The following is a 16,852-nucleotide window of genomic DNA, read 5'->3' on the forward strand; positions in this document are numbered from 1 at the left end:
CTGTGTAATGAACCTGCTGGTTTATCAGCTACTTGATATGCCACACCTGTCAGGTGGATGGAGTATCTGGGCAAAGGAGAAATTCTTACTAACAGGGATGTAAACAAATTTGTGCACAAAATTTGAGCAAAATAAGCTTTTTTTGTGCATCTGGAAAATGTCTGGGATCTTTTATTTCAGCTCAGGAAACCTGGGACTAACACTTTACATGTTGCGTTTATATTTTCTTCAGTGTATAAGAAATAGAACAGTTATGTGGGATGAATGGAGTTGAAGACAGACAGATGAGAGATCGAGAGCAATACGATATGTCCATCATAGATGTACTGCGACATGGACAGAGAGAGCGCGGGAGAGAGAACTATGCTTGGAAGAAACTATAAGAAATAGACCAGTTATGTGAGAGATATGTGGTTGAAGACTTGGTTGTTGACACGATGAGTTAAAACCGTGTGTCTCACCGTGTCCAGGCTCCAAGAGGTCACGGTCCTGATGTCTTTCTGCAGGTAGTGCCAGGAGACCACACTCTTCATGCTGACGTGTAGATTGTGCCATAGAGACATCACGTTCTGGTACAGCTGCTCCATCCTACAACACACGGAATTACATTTCAATATACAGCAGGGTTAGGTATGAGTGTGTGTGTGTGTGTGTGTGCATCCGCCTGTGTGTAAGTATGTGTGTTGATCTGCTCAAGTGTGTGCCTGCGTGCATGTGTGTGTATTTATGTATGTGAACTGTGTGTGTGTGTGTGTGTGTGTGTGTGTGTGTGTGTGTACCTGCTGGCGGTGTCCATGGCCTCCTGGTTGGGCGGTGGCACGGTGAAGCAGACTGACGGCACCATAGCCTCGTTTCCACTGGGGCTGATCACCTTCCATTTAGTCCTCTGAGAGTTGTCCGCCAACACACACTCCTCACCTCGGCTGATGGTGATCTATGGGGGGGGGGTACAGATATACAGAGAAGGGGAGGTGGAGGGAAAACAAATGGAAACGTAGAGGTTTACGGCAACAAACAGATAGTACAAAGCAAAATGCAAACGTTCATGAGTTTAATGTGGTTAGCAAAAGCCCTAACAACTGAAAGAGAAACTAGAATCGAACACAAGAACCGTGCCATATTGAATCGAGCAGCCATTTACAAACCGTGGGACCATAACAGTATCCTTTGGCCTGAAAATGGCTAGATGTGCCCACACTCATTACAATATTAGTCGACATCTGGCCAACAAATACAGAGAGCTAGGGTAGTAGCAGTTTCAATTTGGCATAGTACGGGTGTGGTGTCCGAAGTTCTTCATTATTGATTTTTTATTCAAAAAAAATAAAAAAAATTGTCTAGCTCAGCAAAGCGAGGTCTGTGCATCTAAAACCACTGCCCCCAGCCCCACCGCCCTCTCACCCCATCCCCTGCACACACACAGAAATACTGCAAAGTAAATGTACAGAAAAGCTCACGACTGCGGCTAAACGAGTCTCGCTGACTGAGTAACCTGGGGATACTGTGTTCAGTCGTGTGGTTACGTCACGCTTTTACCAACTGATCTGGGACTTCGGCTAACAATGGTCGTGAATCCAACCGATGTGAAGAAAAACTGATCCTAAATCACTTGATAAGAGCTTAAAGTAACCAGGGAGTATTCAGTGTGCCGTGTAAAAGCTGAGCGCTGAGGTGAGAGAAGGTGAACATCGGCAGTAATACCTGAGCGTTAGCCTTGACAGCCCAGCGGACACACGAGAAGAAGGGAGAGACAGAGGAGTCAAAGATGGAGGGTAGGAAGGGGAAACAGAAGGATGGAGAAGACATAAGAGAGGGGAGAAAAATATTATTTTGCGATCGTGTCATGAAGACCTTGTCCGGGTCATGTGTGTTTACTTTAAAGTGGCCCGTAGTTGGTGTCAATGGAAAAGTGTGTGTGTGTGTGTGTCTAGTAGTCGCAGATGAAGGAAAGGAGAACAGAGGAAGCCACTCATGACTATTGAGAAGCACCCCTGCAGTAATCACTGCACCTCCACCAGACCAGAATGTAATGATACTTCGCACACGCCTTACTGTGGTCAAACCGTCCCAGTCCCAGAGAGAGTCACACAGCAAGACTAAAATAGCGCAGCACTTTGGGCCTGGTTAGAGACAGGCGTCGCATGTTAATGTGAGTGCGAGGTGAGTGGGGCGTCTTCTCATGAATCATTACTTGACTTTGGAGTGGCTACCGTGGGCTCTTTAACAAGTGTTGGCTTTCCAGTATGATATAATGGCATAATCCAATGTTGCTGTGTTCTTAGCTGAAAAATAAATAGATGAAAAAGTTGAGCCATAAAAAAAAAGAGGCTATTTTAATGTCCCTATGAGTAAGATATGGTCAAAAACATGATCACGATTACTAAGGAGAACTGAGCCCACTCTGCCAAAATCTGACCACTTATTCGTTCTCAAGCAACATAATAATGTCAAGTGATGTCATTGCAGCCTGGTAGTGCCACGAGACCACATTTCAAGAGCTCTAACGCAGCACTCTTGCAATCAACACCGTACATCTAAAACCCTATGTGGGGGGGGGGGACACAGTTTAAATTCACAGTTGAATAATACATGCTATTGAAGCAACTAAACATGTTTTTTTTAGCTGACAAGTCGACTGGGTCTATAGACCAACAATGGCAAGGTGAAAGCAGTCAATGACGAAAGCTGATCGCTTGAAGATGCACCATATTGGATTGCTAAGGTGTAGGTGGTGCTGAGAAGGGTTGTGCAGGGCAGAGAAGAAGCAATTGGCAGAAGGATACAGTTTCTGTTTTCTGTTTTCCTCCGTTTGGTGCCTAATGAACATGACCCTGGTATTGTCACGACAGTGTGGGTGTGGTGAGGGGTGCCGTACCTCTATCTGCCGGTAGTCACAGATGGCGCGGATGGGCGTGGTGCTTCCCAGGGTGCTCTCTGCGCTGCGGGGGCGGAGCTGCACCACCGTCTTGGCCCGGCCCACCAGGCTGGCCACCGAGCTGCGGTACTCAATCAGCTGCTCCTTCTCCTCCTGTGAGGTACAGCCATTGGTCAGTGAGGGTGTCAATCACTTAACCAATCAAATCAGTCAGTCAGTGAAGTGGTAAGCTTTTGTGATACTATAAACCTGCACTGTTACAGTATATGGATTTTTTTTTTTTTACATACATCCATTGAACCCCACAGTCCCAGAATTGAGAATATACAGAATCTCCTTTCTCAGCTCAACAGCATAGCTACAGAGCCCCATTGGTGATTTTAGAGTCCCATTGGTGATTTTAGAGTCCCATTGGTGATTTTAGAGTCCCATTGGTGATTTTAGAGTCCCATTGGTGATTTTAGAGTCCCATTGGTGATTTTAGCTAACAATCACCAATTGGTGACACTGTAACAATGTTTGCAAACTAACTCGGAATGAGCTTTTCTGCTAGCTAATCTATCTATTAAACATTCAACCCAATGGCTTCCCGAGTGGTGTAGTGGTCTAAGCACTGCATCGCAGCTGTGCCACTAGAGATTCTGGGTTCGAGTCCAGGCTCTGTTGCAGCCGGCCGCGACCTGGAGACCTTTGTCCCATCGCGCTCTCGCAACCCCTGTGGCGGGCCGTGCGCAGTGCACGCTGACACAATCACCAGGTGTACCGTGTTTCCTCCAACACATTGGTGCGGCTGGCTTCCGGGTTAAGTGGGCATTGTGTCAAGAAGCAGTGCGACTGGGTTGTGTTTCGGAGGACGCACGGCTCTCGACCTTCGCCTCTCCCGAGTCCGTACGGGAGTTGCACGATGAGACAAGACTGTAACTACTAATTGGATACCACAAAATTGGGGAGAAAAAGGAGTAACAAAAACATTAAATTAAATATAAATAAATGAACATTCAACCCAGTATTTGCTTAACTCCTCATATTGACATGTAGAAATACATTTATATGGACTCATTTCCTGACAGAAAGCTTCATCATCTCAATCTCTTCATGAAGAGACTCAATTATGGACACTCTTTCTGACAGTTGTGGCTGCTTTGCGTGATGTGTTGCTGTCTCTACCTTCTTGCCCTTTGTGCTGTTGTCTGTGCCCAGTAATGATTGTACATGTTTGTTGTCATGTTGTGTTGTCATATATTGCTCTTAGAGGCGAAAGAAACACAAACCTATTTAGGCAAGGTGCTGGGTAGAATACTTGAAAAATGTAAGGAGAGCTCAGATACAATAACTGAATAACCTAATATCCAATGTTTCGACAAGACAAGATGTCTTCATCAGGGTATAATGACAATGGTCTTTAAATTAACAATCCAGGCAGCCTCTCATTTGAACAACAAATTGTCGAGGTCACCCCCTCTCCTAGGGAGGGTGACATGTTCGATGCCGATATGACGTAGGGACCAAATCGAGTGGTTTGCTTCCAAAAAGTGCGCCGCAACTGGATAAGTGGAGTTGTTGCTACGATGCTCCGAGAATTGTACTTTCAATTCACGCTTTGTTTTACCCACATCATTATTACCACAAGGACAAGTTATAAGATAAATAGCTGCCATAGTGGAGCACGTGAAGACACCTTTGATTGGGATCTGTTTCCCTGTTTGGGGGTGTTGCTGCCTTGCTATGTTGTTGTCTTAGGACTCGCTTTATGTGGTGTTGTCTCTCTTGTCGTGGTGTGTATTTTGTCCTATATTTTATGTATTTTTTAATCCCAACACCCATCCTCGCAAGAGGACTTTTGCCTTTTTTTTTTAAACCTTGATTTAACTAGAACAAATTCTTATTTACAATGACGGCCTAGGAACAGTGGGTTAACTGCCTTGTTCAGGGACAGAACGGAAGATTTTTACCTTGTCAGCTCAGAGATTCGATCTAGCAACCTTCCGGTTACTGGCCCAACGCTCTAACCACTAAGCGACCTGCCACCCCCTTTTGGTAGGCCGTCTTTGTAAATAAGAATGTGCTCTTAACTGACTTGCCTAGATAAATAAAGGTTTCAATAAAAATACAAAATGGAGGTTTAATAGAGGCTTAAGCCGAGCTAAGGCCCAGAGTGAGGGAAGCGCTAATATGACTTGCCCTTCAGAGCATCAAATAACATTGAAATAGTATTAACAACGGGTTAGCGCTATTAGGAGGTGGACCATGAGTCAAGAGGCCAATATGGAAAACAAAATGGTGGAGGAGGGAAAGAAACAGCCACTTCAGATACATTTTGGGATATAGCCATTACTTATCCATTGATATAGCCATTACGTATCCATTGATATAGCCATTACGTATCCATTGATATAGCCATTACTTATCCATTGATATAGCCATTACGTATCCATTGATAGCCATTACTTATCCATTGATATAGCCATTACTTATCCATTGATATAGCCATTACTTATCCATTGATATAGCCATTACTTATCCATTGATATAGCCATTACTTATCCATTGATATAGCCATTACTTATCCATTGATATAGCCATTACTTATCCAATGATATAGCCATTACTTATCCAATGATATAGCCATTACTTATCCAATGATATAGCCATTACTTATCCAATGATATAGCCATTACTTATCCAATGATATAGCCATTCCTTATCCATTGATATAGCCATTCCTTATCCATTGATATAGCCATTACTTATCCATTGATATAGCCATTACTTATCCAATGATATAGCCATTACTTATCCAATGATATAGCCATTACTTATCCATTGATATAGCCATTACTTATCCATTGATATAGCCATTACTTATCCATTGATATAGCCATTACTTATCCAATGATGTAGCCATTACTTATCCAATGATGTAGCCATTACTTATCCAATGATATAGCCATTACTTATCCAATGATATAGCCATTACTTATCCAATGATATAGCCATTACTTATCCATTGATATAGCCATTCCTTATCCATTGATATAGCCATTCCTTATCCATTGATATAGCCATTCCTTATCCAATGATATAGCCATTCCTTATCCAATGATATAGCCATTACTTATCCATTGATATAGCCATTACTTATCCATTGATATAGCCATTACTTATCCATTGATATAGCCATTACTTATCCAATGATATAGCCATTACTTATCCAATGATATAGCCATTACTTATCCAATGATATAGCCATTACTTATCCATTGATATAGCCATTACTTATCAATTGATATAGCCATTACTTATCCATTGATATAGCCATTACTTATCCATTGATATAGCCATTACGTATCCATTGATATAGCCATTACGTATCCATTGATATAGCCATTACTTATCCATTGATATAGCCATTACTTATCCATTGATATAGCCATTACTTATCCATTGTATTAATGGAAAGAATGCATTGTGAAATGAAAGAATGAAATGTGAGTTAAATGGGTAGAGATGTATTTTCATTAGTTAGAACAATCATAAAGGCATTGCATCGGTCTAATAGTGCTTTGGTGGTTGTCTTTATGGAATATAGCAAAGGAGGCATCTGTCAAAGTCCTGTTTAATCTCCCCAGTGAGAACACACACACACACACACACACAGTATTGGAAATGTAATCAACCGCCGAATGCTTAATACCCCCCTTCAGAACAAAAACACACATGCTGCCTCAAACTGAGCGCAGTGAAGTGCTCAAAATGAGGCGAGCACGTATGAAACACTCCGAGACACGCAACAAACACATCTCCATGTATGTATCCTGAGTGGCCATCCATTTCCCCCCCTCCATATAAACCACGTAATCATACCTTCCGTAGGAATGTAAACACGCAGTGGAATTACATTGACTTCTCCAAGTATTGTCACGGCCGCTAAGGGCACAACGCCTTTCCCTTCCATGACCGTTTACGTTTAATATCAGTCTATCCGCTCGAGTGTCTCCACCTCGATCATTCCCCACTAGCCTAGACCTGCGTCAGACAGCCACGTCACCCTCACATCTCCACGTCCAGGGAGGATACGCCCACTGCTCACAGTGCTTAGGCCCGCGGAGTCGTGCCCCGCTGTGAATGGCTGTGAATCGGCAGACCAAAGTAAGATTAGATGGGCCAACGCAGCGTCGAAGAGGTAGCTTAAGACTTACAGTGTCAACAGCTAGCCAACGTCTACAGTATGAGCATGACATTAGCCTCAGCGAGCCGTAGATAATGTCACGGAGCGAGTCAGAAGTGTCAAGGTGACGTAGCTTATTAGCGTAAAATGTGGATCAGCTATAATCACGTGCCGAAGCTTTTCACTGGCAAATACCTGAATGATTAGAGCAAACTAGCCGTTGGGCTACAGAATTAGCAGGAGTTGAGGTGTTTTGACAAATTAGTGGGGGTGCATTTGAAGGTTGGGTCCAACAACATTTGAGAGGACTAACAGTCTAGAGAACAACAAGGTCAACGTACCATAGAGTCTTGCAGCAGGTCCTCCAGCTTGCCCAGCCTGCTGCTCTTGTCACAGGTGTACTGCCTCTTTATGGTGTCCTGGAGCTGACGCAGGTACGTCTCGCAGTCCCGTGCGTCACTCACAAACTGACGGGAGGCAATACGAACACAACACACAGAGGTCAGCATCAGGACTGATATGTAATCCAGATACCAGCTGCCGGACCCTATGAGATATTCTATATTTAACCTAGTATTAAAGCTCCTTGGAGTCGTCTTTTATTCTGGTTTTAGAAGACGTAATCGCTTTACACTCCCAATTAAGGGCAAGTCAAAACATACATAGGTATTCAAATAGACAAATTCATTTCATCTTGAGCTTATATGATGGTGTCTATATGAAAAGCCACAAACGACTGACATTGTAAAGGACCAGATGGGTATTACAGGTATAACGTAACAGTACAAGGGATAACTTTATACAGAGACTTTGTTAAACTCTCCTAACCTGGAAGTAGGTAGTATTGTCTTTGAGATGCTGCTCCACGCACACACACAGCTGGCGTACCCACTGCCACTGGGTCTGCAGCGCTGCACTGTACGCCTGGGGAGAGGGGGGGTGGGGGGGGTAAAGGCATCAGCATGCTTCAGTTCGGCTGGCGTCGAGACATATTCGTCTCGGTCGAACCAAACGAGTGTACTCGCATACTCTTAAGTTGCCTTTGCTTGGAAAAGGTGGGGGAAAAAGTGATTTGTCCATTTTGAGACGCCATAGCCAGTATACACTTCCTCAAAATAGTCTAAAATAACTAAAGAAATTGTGATGTTTTTGCAGAAGAGATCTTCGTCGCGCAACTTTACATCTAACTAAGATGTTTGAAGCAGTATTTTCCAAAAATGGCATGAAAACGAGTCGTCTCTCATTGACTGACAACAGAGACTATTGAAGAATCCCTACTGTTGGCCAAACACCAACTAAGGGGCATAGACTTCGACTCCGAACTTCAGCTTGCCTCCAGAAACAAATATGTGTGTGCCCGAACTACCAAAAAAAAACTTCACAAAATGTCATCATAATATTTGCACAAAATCTACCGAACTGTTTCGGCTGGGTAGCTTCCTGGATACACATTTCGCAAGCTCTTTATTTGAATCACAGTCAAGCTCCACAGTCCAAACAGAGTACAAAATGTACTGACAATCTTATTTTGAGGGGAACATCGATAGCAGCACTGTTTGTACTGATAAGTACCGTAGATGGAAAGACAATCTTTTTGAAAGGCCATTGAACAGCCTTGATAGCTCTGTTGCTAGGCAACCTCACCTCCACTGTCTGTTTGGCCGGGTGGTTCTCCTGACAGAGCCGATCAGCTGTTTCCTGCAGCGAGTGCATCACTTCCTGTTTCTCCTCCAGCTCTGACCTCATTTCCTGAGAGAGGATGACAGAGCATTCAGAGGAGCACCCAGGGGAATATATATATTTAAAAAAAGGTATTCTGTGTGTGTGTGTGTGTGTGTGTGTGTGTGCGTGCGCATCTATCCCTGTCCACTCACGGCGTATAGCTCTCTCTTGGCATTGACGTTTGTATTGTTTTGACTCCAGTCGAAGGCCAGTTCCTCCTCTTCTCGCTCGTTGAGCCAGATCAGCTCCTCTGTACAGCGACACACAAACGCATGCAGGCTCTCCAGGCAGCGCAGACGCCATGACGAGAGTTCCTGTGAAGACAGGGGACGGGAGGAGGAAATGTTACTCGGTGTTAGCTCTATACGTCAACGAAGAGTTTCTAGGTTATTTCAGAGGCACACACATAGACGCGCGCCCCTCGCTCTCTCGCTCCCACTCCCCAGTCAACTCCCTGCTGTGGTAGAAGCAGGTGCTTCTGCCAGCTGCACTCGGTCTTTAACTCTCGCTATCTCCTCTGAGCCTTCAGCAAGCGCAGTCACACCCTGATGGGATTAACGGAGAACGTGGGCGCACTGGGGTGCACACACACACACACACACCCCCTACACACAATCCGATGCGCACACATTCATAGACAACAAAAAGTCCTCCCCTCACCAGTAGTTTGCAGTATAGATGCTCTAGCTTGACCAGAGTGTCAGAATAACTGCTCCTGAAGTTCGGAGAGACTTTCGTCTGAGGAGAAAGAGATATGAAAAGCTCAGTAAAACATCATCTGGCCCTCTCGACTAGGTTTGTGACTGCCATGTTGTTATCTACTGCATACGCCCAGGCCTATTCAGTGTCTGTCGATGTCCACTTACAGTATGTGTATCAGTATGTACAGTAGCTCTCCAAGTGCCTGAGAATGTGTTTTAGAATCTATTAGTGTGTGTGTGTACCTCGTAGTTGCGGGCCTCCTTCAGGCTGTGCAGGAGCTCCTCCACGGCAGTGTGGACGTTCTGGTGGTCCTGGAGGTTCTGCTCTACAGAGGGCAGGTCCGCCCCCCACTCGGCACGCTCCAGCACGTCCTGGCATACGCACAATCAGTTCTACTCATCCATCCCCTTCCCCGTCCATCCCTCCCGCCCAGCTTCCCCAGCTCCCTCCCTCCACCTATCAATCCCTCTCCCTCCCTCCACCGAACCCCATTCTTTCTTACCTGTGTCTCCTCCACCCATCCCAGGAGCTCATAGATGAACCGGAGACTTCCTTCGTCCTCCGAGGACGACATGGCCACCAGCTGGGAGCGGGACATGGGTCTCCTGAGCAACGGCGCCCCCATCGCCCCCACCACGCCCACGGCCCCCAGCAGGGTCTGGGCCCCCGTGGACAGGGAGAGACCACTGTCACTCCCCCGCGGGGCCGTCCGGTCTCCCCCCGTCACCGGGGAGAAGTGGCCCTTCCTGTAGACGCTGGAGCACTGGAGCCGGAGAGAGACCAGCTCCTCGTGGAGACAGGACGCTCTGTGGAGGAGGGGAACAAACGTGTCACACCTTTTTCCTGTGACACACAGAACACACACATGCGGTCAAGCTACGCTTCAGACGAGGCACAAAAGTGGATCGTCCACGACTCGACATTGGGCCTCCGCTGTTGCTCCACAGAACATATCTTTTGTCAAAACACAGTACCGTTCGAGTGTCACATTTACAAAGATGCAGTATAACCAAGTCAAATTGATACGCCATTGGGCAGGCGCTTTAATCAAAAGCGATGTACGGCCATGCGTGCGTATATTTTTGCCTTATGGGTAGTCCGGGGAATCGAACTCGCTCTCCTGGCATTGCGAGCGACATGCTCTACCAACGGACCTACACCCCTTCTCCCGCCACTGACCTGAAGGCGAGCTGCTCCACCTGGTAGTACTTCTCGTCTCGGAGGATGTTGAGGTCCAGGTTGAGCTGTCTGATCAGAACCTCACAGTCCTGCAGGTACAAGCCCAGCTCCTTCTCACAACGCACCGCCTCGCCACTCTCCACCAGGGACATGTCCTGACGGAGGGACGGGGGAGGAGAGAAGGGTAGAGGGGAAAAAGGGGTATAGGAAGAGGAGATGAGGAGTGGTGTGAACAGCGAGGAAGAAGAGGAGGGGAAAGTAAGAGAGAGGGATAGAGAGGGAGTGGGAGAAAGGAGAGTGATGAGGAAATGAGAGAGAGACAGACACACTACACCATATTGAAACAGGCATGTAGCGACCAGGTCTGGGGTTAATTCAAATTGAAGGAAATAATTATCTTCTACTCCTCAGTTTATTGGGAAGTCATTGAAAATATATAGTTTTTTTTTCACTTTTTGAATTGTTAGAGACCGAGAGACAGACAGCGAGAGTCAGACAGCGAGAGACAGACAGCGAGAGACAGACAGCGAGAGACAGACAGCGAGAGACAGACAGCGAGAGACAGACAGCGAGAGACAGACAGCGAGAGTCAGACAGCGAGAGTCAGACAGCGAGAGTCAGACAGCGAGAGTCAGACAGCGAGAGTCAGACAGCGAGAGTCAGACTGCGAGAGTCAGACTGCGAGAGTCAGACAGCGAGAGTCAGACAGCGAGAGTCAGACAGCGAGAGTCAGACAGCGAGAGTCAGACAGCGAGAGTCAGACAGCGAGAGTCAGACAGCGAGAGTCAGACAGCGAGAGTGTCTACTGGGTGAAATACCAAAGTGTGCCATCACAGCAGCAATATTTGTGACCTGTTGCCACGAGTAAAGGGCAACCAGTGAAGAACAAACACCATTGTAAACAATACAACCCTTTTGTTTCTTTATATTCCCTTTTGTACTTTAACTATTTGCACATAATGACATTTGAAATGTCTTTATTATTTTGGAACTTCTGTGAGTGTAAGGTGACCGTTATTTTTTCGAAATAGTTTATTTCACTTTTGTTTACTATCTATTTCACTTGCTTCGGCAATGTACACATATGTTTCCTATGCTTCGGCAATGTACACAAATGTTTCCTATGCTTCGGCAATGTACACATATGTTGCCTATGCTTCGGCAATGTACACATATGTTTCCTACGCTTCGGCAATGTACACATATGTTTCCTACGCTTCTGCAATGTACACATATGTTTCCTACGCTTCGGCAATGTACACATATGTTTCCTATGCTTCGGCAATGTACACATATGTTTCCTATGCCAATAAAGACCCTTACATTGAAATTGAATTGAGACACAGATAAACAGAGACAAAGAGAGACAAAGAGAGTGACACAGACTGTGACATAGGACAGCATCACTCACGGCCTGTAGTGTGTTCTTGGCCAGGGTGAGTTTCTCCTCACAATCCAGGGCCATGTTCTGGATCTTATTGGCCATCTGCAGCAATAACTCCAGTCTGGAGACACACACACACACACACACACACACACACACACTATCAGCACAGTGTCAACAAGCTCAAAACATTAATTTGGTTTGTCTGAAAAGGAACCCTAAATACTAAATAGTGCACTATAAGTACAGTGTCGGGGGGGTTAGGTTAGTGTGCTGCATACGTCTCCACAGTCTCTCTCTCTCTCTCTCGAGAACTGCCGGTTTAAACCAGCTCTAACAGGGTTAAAGACGGAATCCGCAGTAGGATGAAACAGCCCCCCCCCCCCACCGTTGTTAATGTTTCTGTTTGCCGAGCTGAGAAGCGTTGTACAGCATGACCAACAAACAAAAAAATGAAAGTGAATATGTTTTGCTCTTTTATCTCGCTTGCAATGAGAGGGAAAAAAACCAACGTGTTGACAGTTTGCAGTTACTTCTTCGTTGTTGTAATATCTCAAATGGAAGTGGCTGTTTCCCCACTAAGGACTGCAGCTTCAAGGTTAGTTACAGGGTGAAGTAGGTCTGTGTTGCTGACCTCTCCACAGTGGGCCGCAGGGCCTCGGTCTCTATGACTACTGGTATAATCATAACTCAAACCCGAGCAGCAGTAAGGGTTAATGTCAGGGTCATGACCTCTCCGCCGCAGGGCCTCGGTCTCTATGACTACTGGTATAATCATAACTCAAACCCGAGCAGCAGTAAGGGTTAATGTCAGGGTCATGACCTCTCCGCCGCAGAGCCTCGGTCTCTATGACTACTGGTATAATCATAACTCAAACCCGAGCAGCAGTAAGGGTTAATGTCAGGGTCATGACCTCTCCGCCGCAGGGCCTCGGTCTCTATGACTACTGGTATAATCATAACTCAAACAGGAGCAGCAGTAAGGGTTAATGTCAGGGTCATGACCTCTCCACAGTGGGCCGCAGGGCCTCGGTCTCTATGACTACTGGTATAATCATAACTCAAACCCGAGCAGCAGTAAGGGTTAAGGTCAGGGTCATGACCTCTCCGCCGCAGGGCCTCGGTCTCTATGACTACTGGTATAATCATAACTCAAACACGAGCAGCAGTAAGGGTTAAGGTCAGGGTCATGACCTCTCCACAGCAGGCCTCAGGGCCTTCTCTCTCTCCAGCATCTCCAGGATCAGCTTGCCCCACTCCTCCTCCAGGTCGTTGGGGTGCAGGCCCAGGGGCAGCTTGATGCGTCCAAACTCCATCCATACCTAGGGAAAACAAACACATGTATTGTAGAAGTAAAAACGACACGCCTACATATTCTTTACTCTAACATGCAAAATAATAAAAATACATTTGAAATTCTGAATTTCGTGTGCAAAGTACATGACTTGGGAGTGCAAAGGACCCAGGTCTGGAAGTATAAATGTTTTGGATGCTTGGGGTTGGGAGTCATCATATGCCATTGATCAGGAGTGTCAGCAGGGCAGTGGTGGCATCAGGAGAGTAGAACCGAGGGGCAATGAAAGAGGATCTGATAAAGGAGGAATTATGGTTTGTTGTCTCAAGGCAGTGGCATGGGGTTGAAATGACCGGGTGCAGAGAACAGGGTGTTTCGATAACACACACACAGTACCCCTGAGAGACTCATGATGTACAGTGCGGACCGCTCGTGGTGGCAGAAACCAGGTCACCTCTTCCTATCTCATTCTCCATCGTCGGCCATTGTTTACGAGTTTCAGTTTTCCAGAAGACTCATGCCAGTCTAACATGCCATAATAGGATTTGATGTTGAAATGAGGCTGTGTCCTCAGGGTAATGGCACTTTAGTATCTGCCTGAGTATGTCGTTCCATCTCTCGGACGGTAAACCGGTGTTCACCGTCAACGTAGGTTTGCAGCTCCTGCTGTCATTTTATTCTGCTTGTCGTCATTGAGCGGGTCTTCGTGAGTTTCAGGAATCTAAAGCCTCTCTTTCTCCCCCCCCCTCCAAATCTTACCTCCAGCAGTTTGTAGAGGTGTTCTACGCGACTCTTCTCCAGCTCCTTGGCAGGGATCTCGGTCTCCTTGAAATGGACGTACTCATTGTAAAGTGCCTGTGGAGCAGCGACATGGTGTTGACAAAAAGGTTAGATGTCAATAACGGACATTTTTAGATCAAGCAGAAAAGTGTTAATAGTTATCTGGGCCCGAGTAGTAGAGCTGATCTTGGATCAGCCACTCCTGGCCTATATAATCCTATTCATTAGGATCTAAACCCGCTAAACGGATCCTAGATCAGCACTCCTACTCAAATGCTTTAAACATGTATTTAGCATCTTTACCCACATCCTGTCCTCCTCATCCCCCCCCCCATTGCCTCCCTCTCTAACTATCCTTCCTTCTCCTCCATTCTCTTCTTCCCTTCTCCCCATTTGAATTCTCTTCCCTCCATCACCCTTTCCACCTCCCCCCACTCCCTTCCTTGTCCCCTTCTCTCCTTCCCCCTCAGCACCTTGAGCTCCACAGGGTCCAGTGGGAAGTTCTTGTTGGCCATAAGGGCCTTGTGCTGCCGGCTCCACTGGAGCAGCATGGAGAAACGAGAGCGGTACTCTGCCCAGCGGTGGTCCACCTCCTGATAGAGAGAGAGGGGGAAGGAGGAAGGGGGAGAGAGGAAGGGGGAGAGAGAGAGGGGGAGAGAGAGAGGGGGAGAGGGGGGGGGAGAGAGGGGGAAGGAGGAAGGGGGATGAGAGATAGGGGAGAGAGAGGGGGGGAAGGAGGAAGGGGGATGAGAGATAGGGGAGAGAGAGGGGGAAGGAGGAAGGGGGAGGGAGGAAGGGGGAGAGAGGAAGGGGGAGGGAGGAAGGGGGAGGGAGGAAGGGGGGAGGGAGGAAGGGGGAGGGAGGAAGGGGGAGGGAGAGGGGGAAGGAGGAGGGAGGAAGGGGGAGAAAGGAAGCGGGAAGGAGGAAGGGGGAGAGAGAGGGGGAAGGGGGAGAGAGGAAGGGGGAGGGAGGAAGGGGGAAGGGGGAGAGAGGAAGGGGGAGAGAGAGAGGGGGAAGGAGGAAGGGGGAAGGAGGAAGGGGGAGAGAGGAAGCGGGAAGGAGGAAGGGGGAGAGAGAAGGGGAAGGGGGAGAGAGGAAGCGGGAAGGAGGAAGGGGGAGAGAGAAGGGGAAGGGGGAGAGAGGAAGGGGGAGAGAGGAAGGGGGAGAGAGGAAGGGGGAGAGAGGAAGGGGGAAGGAGGAAGGGGGAGAGAGAGAGGGGGAAGGAGGAAGCGGGAAGGAGGAGGGAGAGAGAGAGGGAGGGTCAGACTGGTTCATTGACAGTCAGCTATCAATATACGTCAATGGCTGACTGCGATCAATGCAGTTCATTATTGGCTCCACAGCTTTGGCAGCATGATGTCACACCAACTGTACATTGACACAGTAACACGAGAACCGCCCGTGTTCATTTTTCAATTTAAAAAATTATAATCACAAACAGGAACGTATTTAGAGACGTTTTACAGTCCCCCCCCCCCCCCACACCTATTCCTAACTTAACCTTCCAAGACTATGTGCTGTAGGATGTTGGTACCCTGCCAGGTGCTAATGTGTCTCTCTCGCTCTCCTCACTGAATGACAAATGGATTAACGGGCGATAATTGCGCACCTTTACTTCACAGTTGAATTTAAATTAGGCCTAACTGAATGACGAGGGTGAAGAGGCTGATTTAATTTAGAAAGACAATAGTGTAACGATGAGTGTGTGTGTTATGCCCATTTGTCAGGAGCAAATCATTTGACCGCGCGCCTTGGGGGTTGACACCGCTCTCCTTTACGTTTTACTTCGTAAAAATATGCTGCTACGGGACTGTTTTATTCACTATAAAACTCTATTACATTTACACATTTCATGCAGTAGGCCTTCAGAATAACACAAAACATATCCTTGACTCTATCCAACGTCATGAGCGGGGAAACAAACGATGCCAGTCTGGCTGCATAGCCGGACCCCATCGGCACGATACCGAAACTCATTTCACGCGTAATAAGTGACCAGGTTAAATTGGCAATAATCTGCTGAGCATATTCCGTTTCTAAGACACTTAACCTTTGTCAAATAACGCACCCAATTCAAGAGGTGCAGCTCTAATTCCCAAATGTCCCTCTTCCCAAGAATATCTGTGCTGTCCATGTGTTCAGCGCATGACTACTGTCGCGGCAGCACTGCTCTGACTGCTCAATCAAAAACTAGTATGATCATAAACTTCAAATGTAAATATACAAACGTGTCGCCAATGGATGAATGGACAATAGAAACCAGACAAAAGCTGATAATGGTGCTTGTGACTTCACTCAACGATGAGGAAGGGGAAGAGGGTGATTGAATTTAGAACAATAGTGTAATTTTGATGAAGAATTGTGGCCCAATCTATTCATTTTATTATGAAACGCAGGAAATTGTATATCATTTCCGCTGGGAGAGTCCAATCAGACAGTGAGCGCAACATACAAAGTGTGGAGTTGAAAATGGCAAGCTGAACCAAACGAAGGAACGCTCTGACAGCATTGCAAATGCTTCAGAATTTAGATGAGTTGGAGTCAGAAGACGGATCAGATATCAACGTTGCTTATGAAGGATCTTCATCTGATTCTGAGGTTGACTTCGAGCCTCTGCAGAAAAACCTGAACATGGCTGACAGACAGGACTCTGGGAGGGATGGCGCGGCGAGACGGGACTCTGGGAGGGATGGCGCGGCGAGACGGGACTCTGGGAGGGATGGCGCGGCGAGACGGGACTCTGGGAGG

General features: G+C 46.8%; 1 protein-coding gene across 1 annotated transcript in view; it reads right to left on the bottom strand.

Moving 5' to 3' along the window:
* The window catches only part of LOC135552280 (microtubule-actin cross-linking factor 1-like), a 268,419-nt gene that overhangs the window by 104,953 nt on the left and 146,614 nt on the right, over positions 1-16,852 (bottom strand). Inside the window, 15 exon segments of the mRNA XM_064983809.1 lie at positions 462-588; positions 780-934; positions 2,876-3,028; positions 7,385-7,510; positions 7,872-7,967; positions 8,688-8,792; positions 8,918-9,079; positions 9,426-9,503; positions 9,710-9,838; positions 9,970-10,273; positions 10,647-10,801; positions 12,058-12,151; positions 13,225-13,352; positions 14,084-14,179; positions 14,578-14,697. Of these exon segments, the coding sequence (XP_064839881.1) occupies positions 462-588; positions 780-934; positions 2,876-3,028; positions 7,385-7,510; positions 7,872-7,967; positions 8,688-8,792; positions 8,918-9,079; positions 9,426-9,503; positions 9,710-9,838; positions 9,970-10,273; positions 10,647-10,801; positions 12,058-12,151; positions 13,225-13,352; positions 14,084-14,179; positions 14,578-14,697 (2,028 nt within the window).

This window comes from Oncorhynchus masou, chromosome 13, assembly GCF_036934945.1.
Source record: "Oncorhynchus masou masou isolate Uvic2021 chromosome 13, UVic_Omas_1.1, whole genome shotgun sequence".
NCBI lineage: Eukaryota > Metazoa > Chordata > Actinopteri > Salmoniformes > Salmonidae > Oncorhynchus > Oncorhynchus masou.